General features: G+C 42.8%; 1 protein-coding gene and 1 long non-coding RNA gene across 4 annotated transcripts in view; one reads left to right on the plus strand and one right to left on the minus strand.

Annotated features, from left to right (window-relative positions):
* LOC119023176 (sodium- and chloride-dependent taurine transporter-like) overlaps window positions 1-18,909 on the minus strand; it is a 21,495-nt gene continuing 2,586 nt past the window's right edge. For 2 of the 3 annotated variants that reach the window (XM_037104905.1, XM_037104907.1), the window contains exons 2-14: window positions 15,605-15,834; window positions 15,375-15,509; window positions 12,317-12,551; window positions 11,645-11,777; window positions 10,831-10,965; window positions 8,900-9,003; window positions 8,630-8,754; window positions 6,687-6,799; window positions 5,469-5,606; window positions 4,916-5,018; window positions 3,210-3,310; window positions 2,899-3,069; window positions 1-1,807 (exon numbers count right to left, since the gene is read on the minus strand). In XM_037104905.1, coding sequence (XP_036960800.1) covers window positions 1,652-1,807; window positions 2,899-3,069; window positions 3,210-3,310; window positions 4,916-5,018; window positions 5,469-5,606; window positions 6,687-6,799; window positions 8,630-8,754; window positions 8,900-9,003; window positions 10,831-10,965; window positions 11,645-11,777; window positions 12,317-12,551; window positions 15,375-15,509; window positions 15,605-15,833 — 1,878 coding nt within the window. In that variant the 5' untranslated portion in view covers window position 15,834 and the 3' untranslated portion in view covers window positions 1-1,651. Of the gene's footprint in view, window positions 1,808-2,898; window positions 3,070-3,209; window positions 3,311-4,915; window positions 5,019-5,468; window positions 5,607-6,686; window positions 6,800-8,629; window positions 8,755-8,899; window positions 9,004-10,830; window positions 10,966-11,644; window positions 11,778-12,316; window positions 12,552-15,374; window positions 15,510-15,604; window positions 15,835-17,627; window positions 17,786-18,909 lie in introns of those variants that run through there. The other variant, XM_037104904.1, reaches the window with a different exon arrangement.
* LOC119023180 overlaps window positions 17,915-18,909 on the plus strand; it is a 22,798-nt gene continuing 21,803 nt past the window's right edge. Inside the window, exon 1 of the long non-coding RNA XR_005076193.1 lies at window positions 17,915-18,458. This is a non-coding gene — a long non-coding RNA (uncharacterized LOC119023180). The remainder of the gene's footprint in view (window positions 18,459-18,909) is intronic.

Here is an 18,909-nt window from a genome sequence, read left to right on the forward strand (position 1 = left end):
TCCAAAGAAAAAGATGTTTATTTGTAATCTATATAGAAATGATGCAATGTGCATCTCGTAGGGGACAACTGTGAGACAGAAATACTTTGGTACACTTGAATCTCCAAGTAGCACAAGACCTTTACAGACAAAGCAGCGCGTACTGCGGTGGCTTCTGCACATGCTTTCAGGACAACAGTTCCTTCAGATTCTGTATTCAGCTGTGCCAGTTGTTCCATCATTGGACATTACATTTATTTTGAATTTTTTACTGGAGCAGAGAATGCCATTGCTTCAATGAATATTGCACACTGAAAAATTTCATCCAAGGCTCACGATGTAACCGATACTTAATGAAAACAGGTTTGCTGAGTTCTCAGTGAAATTAATCAAATCAGTGTTGGTGTTCATATGATGTACAGTATAAAATTGTTACAAAAAGGCATATGTGATTTACAAACAATTCAAATTCTACAATACAAATGCCTAAACTGAACATTAGAAACTAGAATCCAGTGGTAGCAGAGCGCGTCTGCACACAAAATGCTCATGATGGAGAGGGCTGTTAATTTTGTTTTAGAAAAATGTTATGCTTTTACTTGTTTTAACTGACGTTCTATGAATAATCATGAATCAGAATGTTTGCTGTCAGATTTTCTAGTCTATTTTTGTGTCATTGTCTTAGCAAGGAGACAACTAGATACTGTATATCAAAGTTTACAATATCAAAAAAGTTAGTCGCTAAAAATATTTCCTCCTGAAATGTGTTGCAAATGTAACTGCAGCACCTCCCAACAATAAAAACAAAAAAATACTACAATAAAAGTGAAACGACATATAAAGTGCAAAGAGAGGTTTCCATAAATGCACTGGGACTGACTGTAGTAGTCACACAGGCAGTGTACAAATACTCTAAAAATGCCACTTCCCTTTTCTCCTCACTTCCTCCTCCTCTTTTTATTATTCTGTCTTGATTTGTTTTGTTTCAGGATGGATCTTCTCATGAATGCATTTCTCACAGTATTTGGCCAAGGCCTTGTTCAACTTGTAACTTAAAAGGACGTCAAGCGACATAATCTCTATACACTGCATACTGCCACTCAACGTGTTGCGGATATGTACTCTGATAGGTGCGGGTGGCTTGTGGTACATTCATTTTCACTGCAGGGATGAAGAAGAACGACGGCGAGAGATTAGATGTTAGCTCGGGGCAACGAGGCTGTCACAGTCACAGTGAGGGTGTTTAGACGTTTTCTATTTTGCTTCCCTAATTGCTCGATTAGTTTGACGTGAATTTACGTGAAGTGAGAATTTAATCTTTTTCTTCTAATACACCAAAAAAAAACAATTCCTCGTCTCTCCGGAATCAACAGAAAGGTAGTAAACATTGAACATGTTCTATCTCAAATACTGCCTAAACTGAGATCAGTGCCAACTACAGCGACAACAATTGTAACATCAACAATATTGATATAGTAAAAAATAAAAATAAAAATTACAAGAGAAAAAAAAAAAAAATTACAACAATAATATATAACTCTCTTCATAGAAATCAAACCAGAGTATCTCTAACGTGAATATACTGGACAATGTAAACCTACTATTATCAATGTTAGCAAATATGATAATAACACAGAAAGCACATCAGTCTTATTCCTCTCACAGAGAGCGCTCACATCATTGTTTCTACAATGGTGTGGGTGGGCTTCATCAAGCCATTGTTCCCGTTTGGGTCCAGGGGCTGCGTCAGCTCACTGCCCTTTAAGCTGTACTCTTTCGGGCGAGAGCTCACGCCTGACTTCGCCGGGGCTGCCACAGCTTTGATCCTCTGAGGGAAGGAAATGAGAGATTAGATTAATAAACATCAGGAAAGTGGAGCAGTTTAGGGCTCAATATTGCTGGGGAATGTGCTTGTTTGCTTTTTTTTTTTTTTGCCAAGAGCGAGATGAGGCGACTGAGGTCACTGTTATGTCCGTACGCTGAATATGAAGCCACAGCCGGCAGCACATCAGCCTCACGTCGGCGTGGTTGCGTGAGGACCTCAAGGTAGCGACAAGGGGAGACTCTTTAATGGACCGCGAGGGTCATGTGACCCTGTCGCTGGCGGCTATGAGCTGTTGCAACATTATATTTCTGACCAAGCGGACAGTGGGCGTGATGATGACGCTCATTAGCCGAGATGTACACTCAGGATAGTTTGCCACTTCATCACGGGGTTCAGGTCAGCACAAACCAACAAAAACTAATTTCAACTTTGTTTGCATGAATATTCTTAATAAAGATGCAATATGGCTAAGTAAGCTACATTTCTACCTCAAGATCAGCTGCGTTATGTGCTTCTCCAGGAAGCTAGCAGCACGTGTGTCAGGCTTTGAAGCCAACTCGACACAGTGGACAAACAGTGTAATTACAACAACGTGAAACACAGAAATACTATAGATGCAGCAGATCTTTTAGGCATTACAGACCCTTCAAAATAACTCATTTACTTATGTGGATCCATCCGGTTGGATCACGATCAAAGTCTAGAAGAGACTCACAACTAAATAATTGTATCCCCTGTCAAGTAAGGACTGAAGAGAGCCCAGCCCCCAATGTCGTATCCAGGTCTCCTTAATACGTCCATGCTCTGGTGCAGAACATACAAGTTTCTGTAGCGGTAGTTCTCTGACGTCGGTTCTGTTTGTCGGGGCCCTGAAGGTGCTGGTCAGTGGATTGCCTTTGGACAGAGCCAGGCTAGCTGTTTCCTTAATCCTGATGCTAAGCTAGGCTAACCATGTCCCAGTTCTAGTTCCATATTTACAGTACAGAATATAAACGTGATATCGATCCTTCATTCTTTGTCTTTGGCAAAGGAAAAAAAAAAAAGAAAGATCATAACTGATCCTTTAAAAGCACTAAAGAGTTGAGTCATCTCACCTCGATCAGGGGTCCCTCAGACTGTAAGATCTTGATGACCATCACCATGGGGATGCAGATCATGGAGGACAGGGCCAAACACCAGCCCAGACCGATTGCCCAGTCAGGGTACTCGTATACCTTGTTATAGGTCAAGGGCTTGTACTTCACCAGGGAGAAGACAAAGCAGCCCTGAAAAACAAACACATGCTTCTTTTAGTGCTGGCAAGTTGCACGCCTCTAACTGACCTTGACAGTATCAACACGTCACACGTTCATGACCCCAGAACAATAAAGTGCAACGCTCCCGACGGCTGCCAGTGATCTCTCACCATGCACAGGACAGGAGTGATTATGGTCCAGCTCCATTTCATCCAGGAGTTTGGTCTGTAGCCAATCATATCCTCCACTCCGTCGTAGAAATTATCAACTCCTGTCAAACACAAATGAAGGAATAACGTGAGGTCTAACAAATATCTCGGAAAAGTTTGAACACACATGTACTACTCCTTTGGTGTTGTTGTTCGTTATCGTAGAGTGAGCTTCATATCTGCTGTCATAAATTTGCATATTTATGGGCCCTTATCTCTGTTGTCTGCAGCGTAGACTTCCACTAGGTCATGTGTGTGTAGTATAAACACTCTTTGCTTTGTCAGTCATTAACGAGTTTACTAGGTCATTGCTTATCTTTCCTCAGTGCTGATTGTGGAGAGCTAGGCCTGTGTGTTTCACTGTATTATTGTGCGAGATATTCTTATATTGTTCTCCTTTGTGCAGGTCAATAACACTTGGCTTCAATTGGCTTTTGGTTTCTTTTTCAAATCTGGCGAGGGACTACGGGTGGAAATCAGTCTGCTAGTCTGAACTGTGGTAGATTTATAGTTGCTGAGTTTTCAGTCGATTATTTAGTACTGGACACATCAGCTACACTACTTCACAGCCAAGTACAGCAGCTACAAGGTTCTTTGTGATGCTGCTATAATCGCTTCTACTGTAACAACGATAAATAAAAAAGTTTCAAAGAGTCTGCAACTACTTAAATAAATAAATACATAAATAATTTGTATTCATTTATGTACAGTGCACATTAATCAACAGTTCTGTAAATGGGCCAGTGCTAGTTATCTGGCTAATTTTTAACTACAGCCCTGTACGAGATGTTCTGCGGGAAAACATCTCAGCTTATGACCATTTACAGCCAAGCAATGCATACTTGTTACACCTGGTCATAGGTTGTTTATTGTTTATTGTCTGTTGGCAATGAACAACCAAAGAGTGAAGTTCCCTCCTGGACATATTACTCTATTACTCTAAGCAGGTAGAAAAAAAACATATATACATTTTCAACCCAGAATAAAACTTTTGGTGCAGATCTGGATAAACCGATCCAGGGATTGTTTTGTTCTTTCTTTTACATTGTGAGTGGGAGTTTTCCTACATTTTTGTCAATTTTCTCGGCTGAATTTAGGTGGCTAAGGCGGTTAAGATTGGTTTCCAGTGTAGAGTGATACAGGGATCAATACAGTTTGGTATTGGATTTGGATTGACTGAATCAAAGTGGAACTGTTGGGTCTTGGCAGTGGAATGATTAAGTGACTGTTGTAAAAAGGACAACATATGTATCTTAACTGAGTAGATTTAAGTTAATTTAGAGGAAATCTTTTGTGTATATATTTTCTGTGATATTTGTGGAAATACACTTCCTGTTTTATAGCCACAACAAAAGGTTTGCAATTAAACAAATCAGTCATGTGGAAGATGCAGCACTGCTTTCATTCATTAGGCTAAATGCTTTTCCTTCATTAATAATAGCAGGATATACTGTAATCTGGTGGGAGGCAACCCTGTGGAGCCAATCACAATTTAGCTTGGGGACCAACATCTTCCCCATCCCCCTCACCACGCCCCTGCATGCAGTTAAACATATTTACTACTGATGTGGAAAGCACCACAAGGACACCTTTGTTTACCACCACGAAGATCATTACTTTGACAAACGACACACACTACAAGATGGCACAGAGTCGTTTCCACTTACCATAAACCCAGGCTACAGCAATACATTCAAAGAATGCAACCCACAAAAGGCACACACCACTGGCTGCATAGTAGTCAAAGAGTTGAAACACATACATGCCACCCTGGAAAGAGAAAAGAAGGAAAGCTGCATTAATTATCTCTCTGATGTGTGAGGGAGGAAAGAGTCATGGAGATGGGGTGGTGGTGGTGGTGGTGGGGTTATTAAAGCAGGAGTTCAAAGCAGCGCACAAGAATGCTGGCACCCCACCAACAGAGGCAGAGTTCAACAGGTGCCGAGACGTCATTGAAGCACGGTTAACTGCTAAACGGAAAATGGCATTCCGAATTGTTCCATTCAGACACACAGGATGTGAGTGGTGAAGGTGGCTGGAGGCCATATTTGGCTGCATATTTGCTTAACAATGCAGCAACCGACAGACGAGTGGAAAAAAAAGTCTGTGGCACTATCTCTGCTGTCGATCAGATGACGCGGAGCCGGCTTTTCCTTCTCTAAACAGGATGAGCGGTGGATGTACGACAGCGCAGAAAAAGAGACCGTCGCTGAAACTTACTTTCGTTACCATGGCGAGTCCCAGAAGATAGCTCATGAAACACATTATGGCTATGAAGATCTCTCGCCGGTAACCCTTCCTGAGGAGGTCAGGATATAGATCCACAATGGAGGTGATCTGTCCTTCCACTTCAACAAACTGTGGAAGGGGACAAAAAGCAACTGTTAAGCTCTCATGAGGGAGAAAAAAAAATAAATCAATGTCTCTTTCTGTGTGCATGTAGCTCTTGTTTTGCCTCTACAAACGAGTGATTAGAGAATGAGAGCGGCCTTTGTTGGCCAGTAATGAGAATTTAAACAGGGCCGCTCTCTGCAACGCTGGTCTGTTGCTACCAAGACACAAGAGACAAAAAACAACAGTGAATCACTGTCTCCGTCTCCCTGTCTCTGTCTCCGGATTGCCTCATAAGAAACATAATGTCATGACAAACTTATTAAATTTTTCCTATCTTTATGCGCTGGGAAAACGCCTCTGTGTTGCATGAAGAACCAAACAATAAACCCCTTACATAACAGTGGCATGTATGTGTGAGGGATGTTAACAATATATAGCATTCAAGACCCCAAATCTGCATGAAATTTATGGTCCTAAATGCACCCACACACACACATACATGCACACGCATGCACGCTGTCACCGGCTCTCTCATGCATTTACATGGGCTCAAATTTAGAGCATCGGCCTGATCTCGCAGTTGGCTCAGAGGAGTAGCCGGCCATGTGCAGGACTGAGTTAGCACAGGAGTAGAATTACACTTGGAGGCAGGAAATGTGATACGGCCCCGTGTGGAAACGTTTTGTCTGCTTAGATTATCCTCTCTTAATCAAAGATCTGCCTCCTATCGACGCGAGATTGGCACGCACGCAAGCTACTGTGATGACTCCTGCTAACTAAATGTGTGGGCAAAGGTCTGTTAACTTCAGAAAAAAAACTTGATTTGCAGCGTTAGAGGCTTTGAAAGGGCTATAATCCTCACGCGGCGCGGTTCGAGAGTGTAGTAAAATGCCTTTGAGGCTGCTTTTCCTGTCCGTCAGTTATCTGATACCTTGGAGACGTTGGTCGTGTCACCGAGACACCAAATGTGTTTTACACATTGGGGCTGGCAGGGAGCAACCAACCCGGTTGAGCTGGCGAGCGTTTGTGCAAAATGAACGCGCTGTGCACCAACTAACTATTCTGCTCACAGCTTGACACCGCAGTCATTGTGAAAACACCGACCTGGCTGTCGAGGCCCAGAAGCAGCAGCATGATAAAGAAGAGGATGGCCCAGAGGGTTGGCATAGGCATCATGGACACAGCTTTGGGGTAGGCGATGAAGGCCAAGCCGGGACCTGGAAGGAGAACATAAAAGGGGACGGGGAGAAGGGGCGGAGACGGGAATTAACATTTCTATCTAATTTCAGCTTGGACGACATGGGGGGAAGTGGAAGAACAATGTACAGGTTGAGCTAGAGAGGCTGACACAGCCAGTAATCTACAGGAAGTGTGATCCAGTATGGCCAACAATGCAAAGACAAGTGGATAGATTGAACTGGACTGAGTGATGACTCATTGTCGGCCCTATGTGTTGAGTGCACTGAAGTGTCCTGTATGTCCTGTCCATGTTTACTTGCAGGACAAACATCAACACCATATTCAACTGTGCATATTTACACTATATATTGCATAATGTCCTCCTGTTTATACTGTATAAACAAAGCCAAACCATCCTGCTGCACTGTAAAATCTGACAGTTAATTCAGCCATTATCTAAAAACTACCAAAAAAAAGAAGACTAGTCTACATCGAATTACTTTAAGCAAGGTCAACTTTTAACATTTATAGTTTGCACATTTTATTTATCATACGCTGTAAGTTTGAAAGGTTGAATTTACTTACACTGATTAGTTGACTTTACTTGGTAATTCTGAGGTAATTGGTTTGTTCGGTTGTTTTAAGTAAGATCACCATGTCAGAGTTTACAGTGTAGTTACACACAGACAAATCAAAGCCGCTTTCAATTTTGCATATTGTCCTATATGTGTGTTACATTCCATATACATTATTATGCACTTTTTCTTCTCTCACCACTTTCTTGCAAAAGGCAAAACTGCGTTAATAGTTGTCCTTTTACTTACTGTGTGCAATAACTCTAACGTGTAATCTGTGCAGATGAAACAATCAACTCAGCAGAATGTAAGAGCATGAGATATGACGTCAGCAATCACATGAGCCTCAAGTGAACCGCTGAGCAAAATACATCTCTACAAAAAAAAAATACGGTTCAATTTATAAATTTAGGTTTCACATATAACTGTCTTGTACTCACATCTTCTATACAGTTTGGTAAAACTGTCAGTTTGTTTTGTTCATTTGTTACTTTCAAAACTGGCATATGTCTCCCATTTTAAATTATAGAGGATATCAGACAATAATCTCTGGACCGAACCGGTCGGGGCTAGCTGGTTAACATGCTAACTTCAGTGCAAGATGTTTTCAAACTTAAATTCTGGCCATATCTTCATATCTCAAATTGCTCCTTTAAAGATGGAAACGAGCTTTAATTTGAAATGAAAAGAGCGAGCATGCTGAAAGAAGACGCATCTCCTTCAAAGTCCACATAGAGTGTAAAGAGAAGACAGAAACAGAACCGGTGGCGTCCACCTCCACAGCTTGTTAACAGTGCTGCTGGTCAAGAAATATCACCTCAGGGTGCCGGTGCACATACAGTAAGAGTACAGACACTATGTTGCCAATCTTCTTACCAATGTCCCCGGGTCAAAAAGAAATCAAAGCTACTAAATGACATGAGCTGGTTCAGTGTGGGACATGAGGAGACCTGAGGCCACTGAACACCTGTAATAATGACGCAGTTCTTTGTGTAGCTAACACACACAGCACTTGGCAAAAGCAATGTCCTCAGAAAAAAGGTGGAACATGTTTCAGAGTGAAGTAACAATTCTGTTTCTTTGAGGCTTTTTATTCAAGGAGTGTGGAATTGCCGATACCTCTACATTTCAGCATCATCGTTTCCGAGACTTTAACAAAAACACCTGAACTACTTCCACTCATTTAGAAATTTGTGGTTGCTTGATTCGCTCTTTTAAGTCTCCAATTGTCCATTTGTTTTGTTTGGCAGCAGCACCCACCATCACTGCTGCCATCACCTTGGACCCTCGTACCTGACTCTGCCACATCGGCAATGTCCACCCCTTGTTCTTGTGCCATGAAGCCCAGGACGGAAAATATTGCGAAGCCAGACACAAAACTGGTACCGCTGTTGAGGCCTCCCAGCAGCAAACAGTCCCTATGTCACACATATGTCATGGAGGTTGTTAATGAACACAGGCGGAACCGAAGTTCCCATTTGCTTTTCACGCAACTGTCTCTGACACGAGTTGCGGTCACTACTACAGTCCCACTTTCCCTCCCCCGGCGGAAACACAGCTCACCTGTAGCAGTTGTATTTGTATTTGTTGTAGCTCCCCAGTGACGTCATGGCGCCCAGGCAGATGGCGTAGGAGAAGAAAATCTGGGTTCCTGCATCAATCCACACCTGAGGAGAGAGGAGAGGAGGTTCGCTGATTCTCAATAAATTCAATTTTACATTTCATCAACTTCTTCCTGTCAGCTTATCTTATGTACACGTGATCGACTCAAATTTAAACACACAGTAAGAAATTTCTGCTGCTCAGGGTCTCTCGAATCAAAGCAATGAAAACAAAATAAGTAGTTATCACGATTTAATGAAGGAGCTTGCATCATATGAGTTGCCGTCTTCATCGTTAAACAACCAATGTTGATAAAAATCAAGTTATCTTAGGTCAAGTTCAACCAACTACCTCCCCCTCACTCTCTGACATATCATCCAATGTTTCCCTGGAAGTCCTAGCAACAGGAGACCAAATAAAACACAGCGCTACTTGAATAAAATCACCTGTTGGAAAATTTGAAATGATCCAAGTACACAACTCCAAATATGTGACATAAGTAAAGTTGACTTTAGACATTTGAATCATGAAATGTTAAATATGACATGTTTAAGTTGATAGCATTAACTGTTTTTGCAAAAACTTGGTTATTTGAATATCAAAAATATGTGGACAACATTAGCTTTTAATCGGAGTTCGTGTTTCTGGATACCCAATTCGGAACTCCTGACAGGGATAACTTTAGCTCTTAAATGTTGACCTATGTTTACCAGCTAGTCGCTAACTGTGTGTGTGAGCTGAGATTTATCAGTGAAAAGGTCAGAGAACAACACTGATAAGAGCAATACATTTGGACAACACGTTAAACTTCATCTGTAAAACCAAATAAATGAGTTTAAAGATGCTACAAAGCTCAGTAGCGCTAAGAGGGACTGATGATTTCCTCTGTGTGTGTCACCAAAAGCAACCACTTTTACACAAAAGTAATAACGGGATTCACTGCTTGCATAAAAGTATTGCAACCACTAATTAAACAGAGCATCAGTCACCACAATTTCCACATTAGCAAAGCACCCCCTACATATACTCCACAGCGTGGACAGAGTGTTATGGTGAAATGTTATCTGAAACCTAATGAACATCATGTACTGTCATGCAGAGTTAAATCTCAGTTATTTTCCAAACCTCAGCGTTTGCACGTCAGTCGAGACATGCCTGCCTGGTTTTGATGTCGCTCTAATTTCTCATGAGAAATGATGTAGTCAAGTTACATAACAAGGAGAGAAGGATTAAAATGAAAAATATCTTTAGCATGTAAAACTTGAGTCCATGTTTACACTTCAGGGAGTTAGCGACAGATACATGAGAAGATTGATCAGCTGAATAATGAGGCTACGTCAGCTGGTTAGCTTAGCTTAGCATAAAGAGCGAAGAGAGGAAGGTAACAGCGAGCCTGTGTCCGTCCAAAGGTAACAAAATCCACCTTTCGGCGCGGCTGTAGATTTTGTTACGTTTGGACAGAGCCTAGCTAGCTGTTTCGAATTTTCATGCAGAGCTAACTGTTCGCTGGCAAGAAGAGAAAATGGGGGAAAGCCCCATGAGCAGTATCCATGATTTGTCACCTCCATCTCTATACCAGTGCCATTTTCAACTTTTTATCATACATATTTTTATAGGCTATATTAGAGAGAGTGGTGTGAGAAATGCTGCTTTATCATGACCAATCAGTTTCCCTTTTTGAACGATAAATATAGACTACTGCCACCTCTTGGTACGGAGAGTTATGTCCTCATACGCAGGCACAGAACATAAAATATAGCTGGCTTACGCTGCTGCCAATTCTGCCAATTCTTCAGTTCTGTTGGTTTTGGTGTATTTGGGCCCTAAGTTGTCAAACTATTCCTTTAATATGTAGAGTATGAAAAAGGGAGATGAAGAGTTGTTGATCGTACCTCTGGATCTTGCAGGCGGGTCAGATTGGGGTAAAGGTAAAATTTGATCCCTTCGGATGCCCCGGGCAGGGTCACTCCTCGCACCAGCAGCACAATCAGCATCACAAACGGGAACGTTGCTGTTATGTACACCACCTAAGAAAGGAAAAAAGCATTATTTGCCAAAATACTGAACAACAGTTTTCAAACTTGTGACTCATCGTCCTCATGGGATACACACCACTTCCTTTTTAGGTTCCCATTTCTTTCTAACTGGAGGACAAAAGAAATATTGTTCGCCCCTCTTCCTCAAGTATTTTTACAGAGAAAAAGAAAGAAAGGGCCAGTGAACAGTGATGCATGCCGCCTTCAGACTTCATGGCGAGGTTTTGGGATGGAGTACATGCCCATCTGAGCATGAAGCACACTGCGTAAAGGCGTCTCAATTTCCATACTGTGATCGTCATTTAATCACACAGTGAACCTTCCAGTAATTGAGGATATAAATACCCAAATGGCTCTTAATAGAGTTAATAATCTAATAGAAACACAGAGTTCCTTCTGTTGGCTCTGGCCCAGTTTCTGTCCCGTTAACAGAAACAGAAAGAGGACTAAGGAGGGGCAGTCAACTGTTTACAGCCGACAGTGAGTCTGGCCAACAAGTAACTTCCAGGACAGCAGAGGCTTGTGTCTTTAAATCAACCAAATTAACTGCCTTCCAAGCATGTGGGTTTTCTCTGAGCAACAGTGTTTTGTCACTGACAAGAAGTAAAGGCCAAACAGCATCCAGGCAACACAATAACTAGAGGATGTGTGTCTACGCCTTGGCACTCACTTTCCCAGTGGACTTGACTCCCTTCCAGATGCAGAAGAAGCAGATAACCCACACTGCCAGGAGACACAGGGCCAGGTCCCACTTCAGGGGGCCGATGTCCTCGATCCCAGTGGAGATGCTCAGAACATTGCGTCTGCAGAGGATACACAGGCACAGAGGAGGTTAACGGCAGTTGAAACAGAAGAACTTATCTTGTTCATTTTTTTCAAAACACGCCCAAGGAGATTAGTCATGAGACATTTCTAGATTATGACCTTGTCAAAATGGAAATGAAAGTGTAAATCTAACAAACTCATGACTTAGCCGGGTGACTCTGAGGGTAAGAAGACTGTGAAAAAGCTTTGAAGCTGGAGCCTTTAAGTGTCTAATGCTGCATAAACACTCCCTGAGTTTGTTGTGATGGATTGTCATCAAATTCAAACATGTAGCACAGCAAAAGATCAAGTGAAAAAAGACTGTTTTCCATTCGATATTTCAGTCACAAGTCAAACTTTGAGGAGATGCACTGAACATTAAAAGGTGTACAAAAAAAAGTTTATAGAGAACTAAAACAAAACTGCACCTTTTGTAGAAAATGAGACACAACCAAAATAAAAAAAATTTAAAAAACGGTGTTACTTAGTTCCTTAGTATATTCAGGGTTAGTTGGGCTTGCTGTCAGCAACTACTTACTCCCAGAACTCAGTGACAGGGGAGGTGAAGTTGGTAATGTTGGCTGCCAGCCACAGGGTCTTGTTCTTGCGGACTGTGTCCTCCACACAGTTTTCTGTGTTCCAGGGCTGCTTGCATTTTGCCCACGGGAGCTCCGGCTGAAAGCACTGAAACAGGTAGTAGAGTCCCCAGGCCAAGATCACGATGTAGTAGATGTTCAGTAGAGATACGATCACAATAGAGGCGTAGCCGATACCTGGAGAGGAGAAGGAAAGAAAGGCAGATTTTTACATTAGCTCAAGATGTTGGTCAAGACAGCATTATGATTTTGATTATCTTCACATCTGCAAAAGTTGCCTATTTACACATCCAGCATAAAGACAGTGCAGTTTGTGTTTCCGGTCACCTGATAAATATTCATTCTCTCTTTTAGCTCTGCATCTCCTGAGGGAAATATTCACTAAATGGGGGCAATGGGGCTCAGCTCAACCAGCCTTAACCACCTGAGAGTGAACACAGCTAGACACCGAGCTGGGACTGAACACAGCCTGACTGAAGTCAGTTTAACAACAGGGGGGTTGTAGGATGGAGGCGATTTACAGGGACTCCAGTCAGGTCTGTGACTTTCAACATTCCAGTTAGTGAGGATTTGTTTAGACCAAACCAGAGTTGATTGAAAAACCAAAACTATTTTGGTGAGTTGTATTTAGTCTATATTGAGTTTGAATGAAGTGTGTTTTACAATTCTCATATTGGTAACAGAGAGAAACCTGAATTTAGACCTGTATGGTTGTAATTTTCTGTTTAGTAATTTCCTTTTTGGACATTTTGTGAGTTTATTTTGTTCATCTATTAGACTAAAAGCTGGCATACTGTGTACAAAACTAAGGGTGTTTATCAATTCTTGGTGGTACAAAGTGGTGTTAGCACGCTAACTGCAGATTAGCAGACTGCGCTGATTTTTTATGCTTTAACTTAAATTGTGGTCGTTTCTCACAAAGTGCTCACTCTGACCACACCCAACCACAACCCTCATGGGTGCTGGGTGCTGGCTGAGAGGGCAGTTCATTACTGATTTTCAGCCTTGATCAACTCTTTCATTGACTAAACAAGTGAACTGCTTGTGTGAGGCGGAGACTGCTGCTGATCAACTGTAAGAGCTGGCTATCGCACATAGAGAACAACTAACTCTAAACTCAAAGAGTGGAAAACTTCCAAGGCTGGACTCTGCTATCTACTGTTATAATGTCCTTAGTGTTTTTATGCTATTTTTAGATGACTTTGCCATGAACCCGTGCACAGAAATCCCCGGTACTCTTCCACTGCTTCAGAGTATTTTTAAACTGATCATCTCTGTTGCCCCCCACCTCCTCGTCCCCACATACCAACTGAAACTGATAGACAAGTCAATGCTGTGACAGGTGTGAGTGTACTCGACTGTGTGCTGGTGTGCACGGAGAGTAAAGTCATGAATTCTTCTTGTGATAAAAAAAAAACATGTGAAGACGGGGGAGGGGGACAATGTGGGGATTTGTGATTGGCCAGTTTCGCGGCCACTTGTGGACTTTCTCTGCCGTGCCAGACGCTGCATGGACAGACAGATGGACAGACAGCAGCTTCAGCGCTGCTGTGAATAGCGGAGACCATCGGCAGCTGCTAGAGATCCGGTGCCTCGGAGTTTCCTCTCTTTTCATGTCAAGTCCTGCGTGTGAACATGAGTAAGGGTGTGACGGCAGCTGCTGTGGCTGCTGGGCCCCTGTGCTTGTCTACAGCTGTCACTCAAAGGTAAAAAGGGGGTTACACCTAAGGGTAATGACAGGCTCTAGACGTGTTTGAGGGTATCGGTAGCTCATGGTGATCTCAGGTCAAGAGAATCGGACCCTGACGACACAGTCACCAAGAGACATACAGGATTTTGAAATTCCTATAAGCGAAAGTGGATCCAAACTGCAGCTCCACGTCAGCAAAAATGATCTTCTCATGAGACATTTGTCATCACTAGGCAACTTGGTGGGTCTGTTTCTATGGTAACCAAGGACTCATCAATCCATTACACGCACCAAATATGCAATTTAAGGGTGAACTGCATGTATTCATGTTTATGTGGCTACTTAAATCTGGAATTAAAGTATACTATCAGGATTCTTCCTCCATGACACTCTCATTGCTCAACTCCTGCTTAACTATGACTAAAAGATATGTTGTCCTTTATGAAAAAAATTATATTGCAATTATTTTGACAGATGTTGCAATTTCCCACTTATCTTGTAATTCAAGATAAGTGGGAACGATTATTTTTGCATCAGGATTTTCATTTTCACTAAATAAACTGTCAGAGATGCAATATGCACTTTTAGTTGAAAACATTAAAATTATCCCAGAATCATCAAAAGCATGTAAAGTTTTGACATCGTGACGTCTGTGTATTGTGTTGCAGAGACAGCTACTTAAGCTAGCAGGCTAACCAGCTAGCCCAGGCCCACACTGTAAACACCAACACACGCCCCCTAGACCAACTCCCAGTACAGACTCCTACATGGCTATGTCAGCAGCAGTTATTGCTGCCCCCTATTTGTCTCGAGACAGGAGGTCAACCCTTACATATTGCACCCTTAATATCTCGATGATGTGACGTTTGTTTAGGTTGATACCAAATAAACATGTTTTTTCTAATTCAGACAACATGATTTGCCAGCCGGAACATCTATCCAGCACTACAGCACTTTGTTACAATGTTGTTTTTGTCACACATTTTGCTTTTATCGAAAAACTGCCGCTTTTTATTGCACCTTTCCTGATTATCTTTCCATTAATTGAGCAGCCTCATTCTGTACTGCGTAATGTCGTTTACACAACACAAGGCAGCCTAATGAAGTCAGACTGCTCCAATTACACTGGGATGATACTGGGCTGAGGCAGGAAGTAAATTCGGGGCAGAGTACTGGTTTGGACAAATGAGGCTTTTACTCAGCATTAATTATTAAATGATCTTGTCAGGGACAGTTTGTGCTGGGATGCACAGCTTCTATTTCGGCGTGCGAGCAGTGTGTGTGCCGTCTTCACGTCTATTTGGACTGACCAGTGAAGATGGGGCAGAGCTTGGCCCAGCAGGTGATCCCTCCTTCAGAGGTGTACTGGCCCAGCGCAACCTCCAGGAAGAACACGGGCAGGCCTCCCCCGAACAGGAAGATGGTGTAAGGGATGAGAAACGCACCTGGGTAATGGATACAGGGAACAGCTCAGAGTGAGACATCTTTATCATTTTTTTTGGCTCCTAACACTGGCATCTGTTGTGTATCCGCAGCTTACCTCCACCATTTTTATAACAAAGATATGGGAACCGCCAGACGTTTCCTAATCCGACAAAGCCACCGGCCACGGACAGGACGAAGTCGAGCTTACTAGCCCACTTCTCTCTCTGAGGGGCCTTGCCTTCGGCTTCATCCTCGGGCCTCGTGCCCGGGCTCTTCCCTGGTGAAGGTTTCAGGGTGTCCTTGTGGAAGTCCTTCAGGCATTGGAGTTTTTCCTTTTGTGCCATGCTGCAAGAAAAAAAGGAAGATGGAGGAAGGGACAAAGACAAAGGTAGAGCGAGAGACAGAGGTGATCGGGATAAGACACAGATGAGAAGACACAGCGCATTAGGGAGATAATGCGGTCTCCTGATTGCGTTACAGCATGCTGTGTAACCGCTGAGGACATGATATACAGTACTATGCTAATCTTGCTAATCTGATGCATGGAGGTCATTCAGACTGGAGAGGTGTTTTAGGGAGCTGATTTGTACTCAGACAGACAACAGAAGCTTACGCAATCGGTGCAACCGCAAGGTGTAGTGCCCAGGCAGTAAAACTGTGTGCAAATCCCACTTTGAACACTGCAAAGTATGAAGCTCAAGCAGACTTTGGCGACAACACGAGCACATTCACATCACTGTTTTCGATGTAGCTCTGTTGTCCACTTGGGCTCGCAGAGGGGGGTACATTGTCGCCGAAGGAAAGAGGAAGGGAATGTTTTGGACTGGATACACACCTCTGAGACCTTGCCTGACCCCTGTAGGAAAGTTTTCTTTTGCGTTCTTCTTATGCTACTGTATCAGCAACGAGTTAGTCCTCCCCGGGAGCCAAATTTAGCGGGAGAAGATATCCCTGTGCATTCCCAAAGCCCTGGCTGCTCTCCGGAAGATGCAACAGCTTAAGTTCACTTGAGTGTTTACACTGTAAATCGCCTTTCCAAGAAAGACAGGATTTGTTATTACCGACCGAGGGATCCTATTTCCCCCGCCTGAGCCAAAGAAGAGAAAAGAAACCGTAATGAGCCCGGAATTACTGAGTAAGACATGTCAAAACTGCATGTGATTTACACTCCCAGCTGGTTCAGAGAACAAAAGACGGTGACACGAGACAAAAAAATATGAGGTCGGTTGTAATGTGAGTGACAAAGGTTTAGGCGCAACATCGAATACTTCCCCTTAAACTCAGGCAGCTTTCTGATAAAAGAACAAGTTGTACAGAAAACGTGTCAAGCCTCCAAATAAGATCCTGGGTTTCTGTTCTCACTGAAAAAAGGTGTGAAACTTTTGTGACAAATGAAAAGTATTAAAAAAAGCAGACTTTAAATCAAAGAAAGGGAACAAACAATCATCAACGTGAAAATGAAAACTTTTTTTTCCCTCTCAGGAATCTGCACTTCACTTTATCAACGCTTGAACGACAACCGCTCCATCCCCCTCCCGTGTCCCATCATTTTCTGGGATTTCGCTCTTCCTGTTATGCATGACAAGTCAAGTTGAACCGCTTTTCCATTCTCAAAACCCTCCTTACATAACTGGATCAGTTCTTGCCCACCCTGTTTCTCATCCTGTTTCTGTCTCTGTCCTTATCCCCCCCCCCCACACTTTTCCCTCTGGGTCGGTCTGCTCAGCGTTAGCTTTCACCTGCCCCTGCGTGGTGTTAGGACGCTGTCTGCCCGCCAGATAAGTCTTAAGGCAAACTGTCCTTGGGATTTAATCCAGACAAACTTGACTCTAAATTAACAGATTAAAAAAAAAAATTTAAAAAAAAAACTTACAGTGAGTAAATTCTCACTGATGTTCAGTTCAAGTCTCTTTCTACCAAGAGATATGAATCGCAAAAGTCAACAAAAAAGATCAATCTGCAGTTCTTCCCTGTTTGTTTAACCTTTTAGCAAACATATACACTCTTACAATATCCAACAAACCGTTCAGCCTCTTTCCATTTAACTGTTTTTAACATGCAGTAGAACACACAAACCCTTAACAAAAAAATCAAACAAATCTAGTCCCATTTCAAACAAAGCAGTTTAGCCAACTTACATTTCCTTCATGGCTGCAACTATGTATAGAGTTCCTCTCTCTCAGCTGTCACCATTCCTCTGAACTGAATGCCGTTTTGCCGACACGGGTCACAAGAAGTGGAGCTGGCGGGAGGGCCCGCCCCCTTTGGCTCAAGACAATTAAATCCAAAGTAGAGATTGGACGCAGCCAAGCTGTGACAGACAACTCAGGTACCAACGTGGGAGACTGTAAATTTCCACTTCCCACTACTCCCTGCCCACAAACATACACACGGCCAAGCGGTGGGGGATGAGTGTGTGTCACACATGCACACATGCACGCACGCACATACACACACACACACACTTCTTATTCATGTTGGAGACACAGAGGACAAGTCAGAGGCAAAGAAAGGCTTGGCTGGTCCAACACTGGGCCGGGGGTGGGTCTTGATTTATGATCTTGGATGAACTGAAGGCAGCACTGAGAGTTTTATTGTCTTTTACAAGCTCAAATACGAAGCGTGGATTCATAACAAGCCCCTAATATCATCACTTTGCACCTATTTTTTGTTTTATCCAGGCTCATGCTGTGATATTTCCAGGTATGCGAGACATTTTAAATCTCTCCTCTGTTCTTTCATGACATGTGGTTTGTTATCTGGGAAATGTAAACGGCTACAGTATCAGCTTATAACAACGCCTAATAAGGTAATGTGTCTCCTCTGCTCATCCAGCGTCTGTCTGGATACCATTCAGTGCTCCCAGAGCTCACAATGGCTCGGACAAAGAGCGGCATGCAAGGGTCAATTAAAAAACTGACTATTCCCCCCACAGGATCTGCAGAGCTACATGGGTTAACCAGAATCAGGTGAACCTCTGCACACAAACACACTCAGATACACACCCTTGACACCTCTTAGCCTCGCAAGTCGCAATAATCCATCATATTTTGGTCAGTGTCAGGCTCTGTGGACTGCTTTGGTTATGTAACGTCGTCTAATCTATTGTGAGAGAGACCACGGGGTTTGTGTTTTGAAGGTAGAAGGAAAGCCTGTTTCATGTTGGTCGACTCATGAAAGAGCAGAGGAGAAAAGCATCTGGTGTTTGCTCATAGGGTTTAATCTAATGGCCACTGTGCAGTTAGAGGAGGCGGGGTCCGCCAAATATAAGCAAAGTAAAACGGTGTGAGATTGTGTCGTCCTTTAAGGTCAGTGTGTTTATTTAGTTCATTCAGCCCTGAAAACGACAATTTTCTTATTTAGCTTTTTTTTTTTTTTTTTAAAGCAACTGATCAAGATCTTGATTCCCCAAAACTACGT

Source organism: Acanthopagrus latus, chromosome 7 (assembly GCF_904848185.1).
Source record: "Acanthopagrus latus isolate v.2019 chromosome 7, fAcaLat1.1, whole genome shotgun sequence".
Classification (NCBI taxonomy): Eukaryota; Metazoa; Chordata; class Actinopteri; order Spariformes; family Sparidae; genus Acanthopagrus; species Acanthopagrus latus.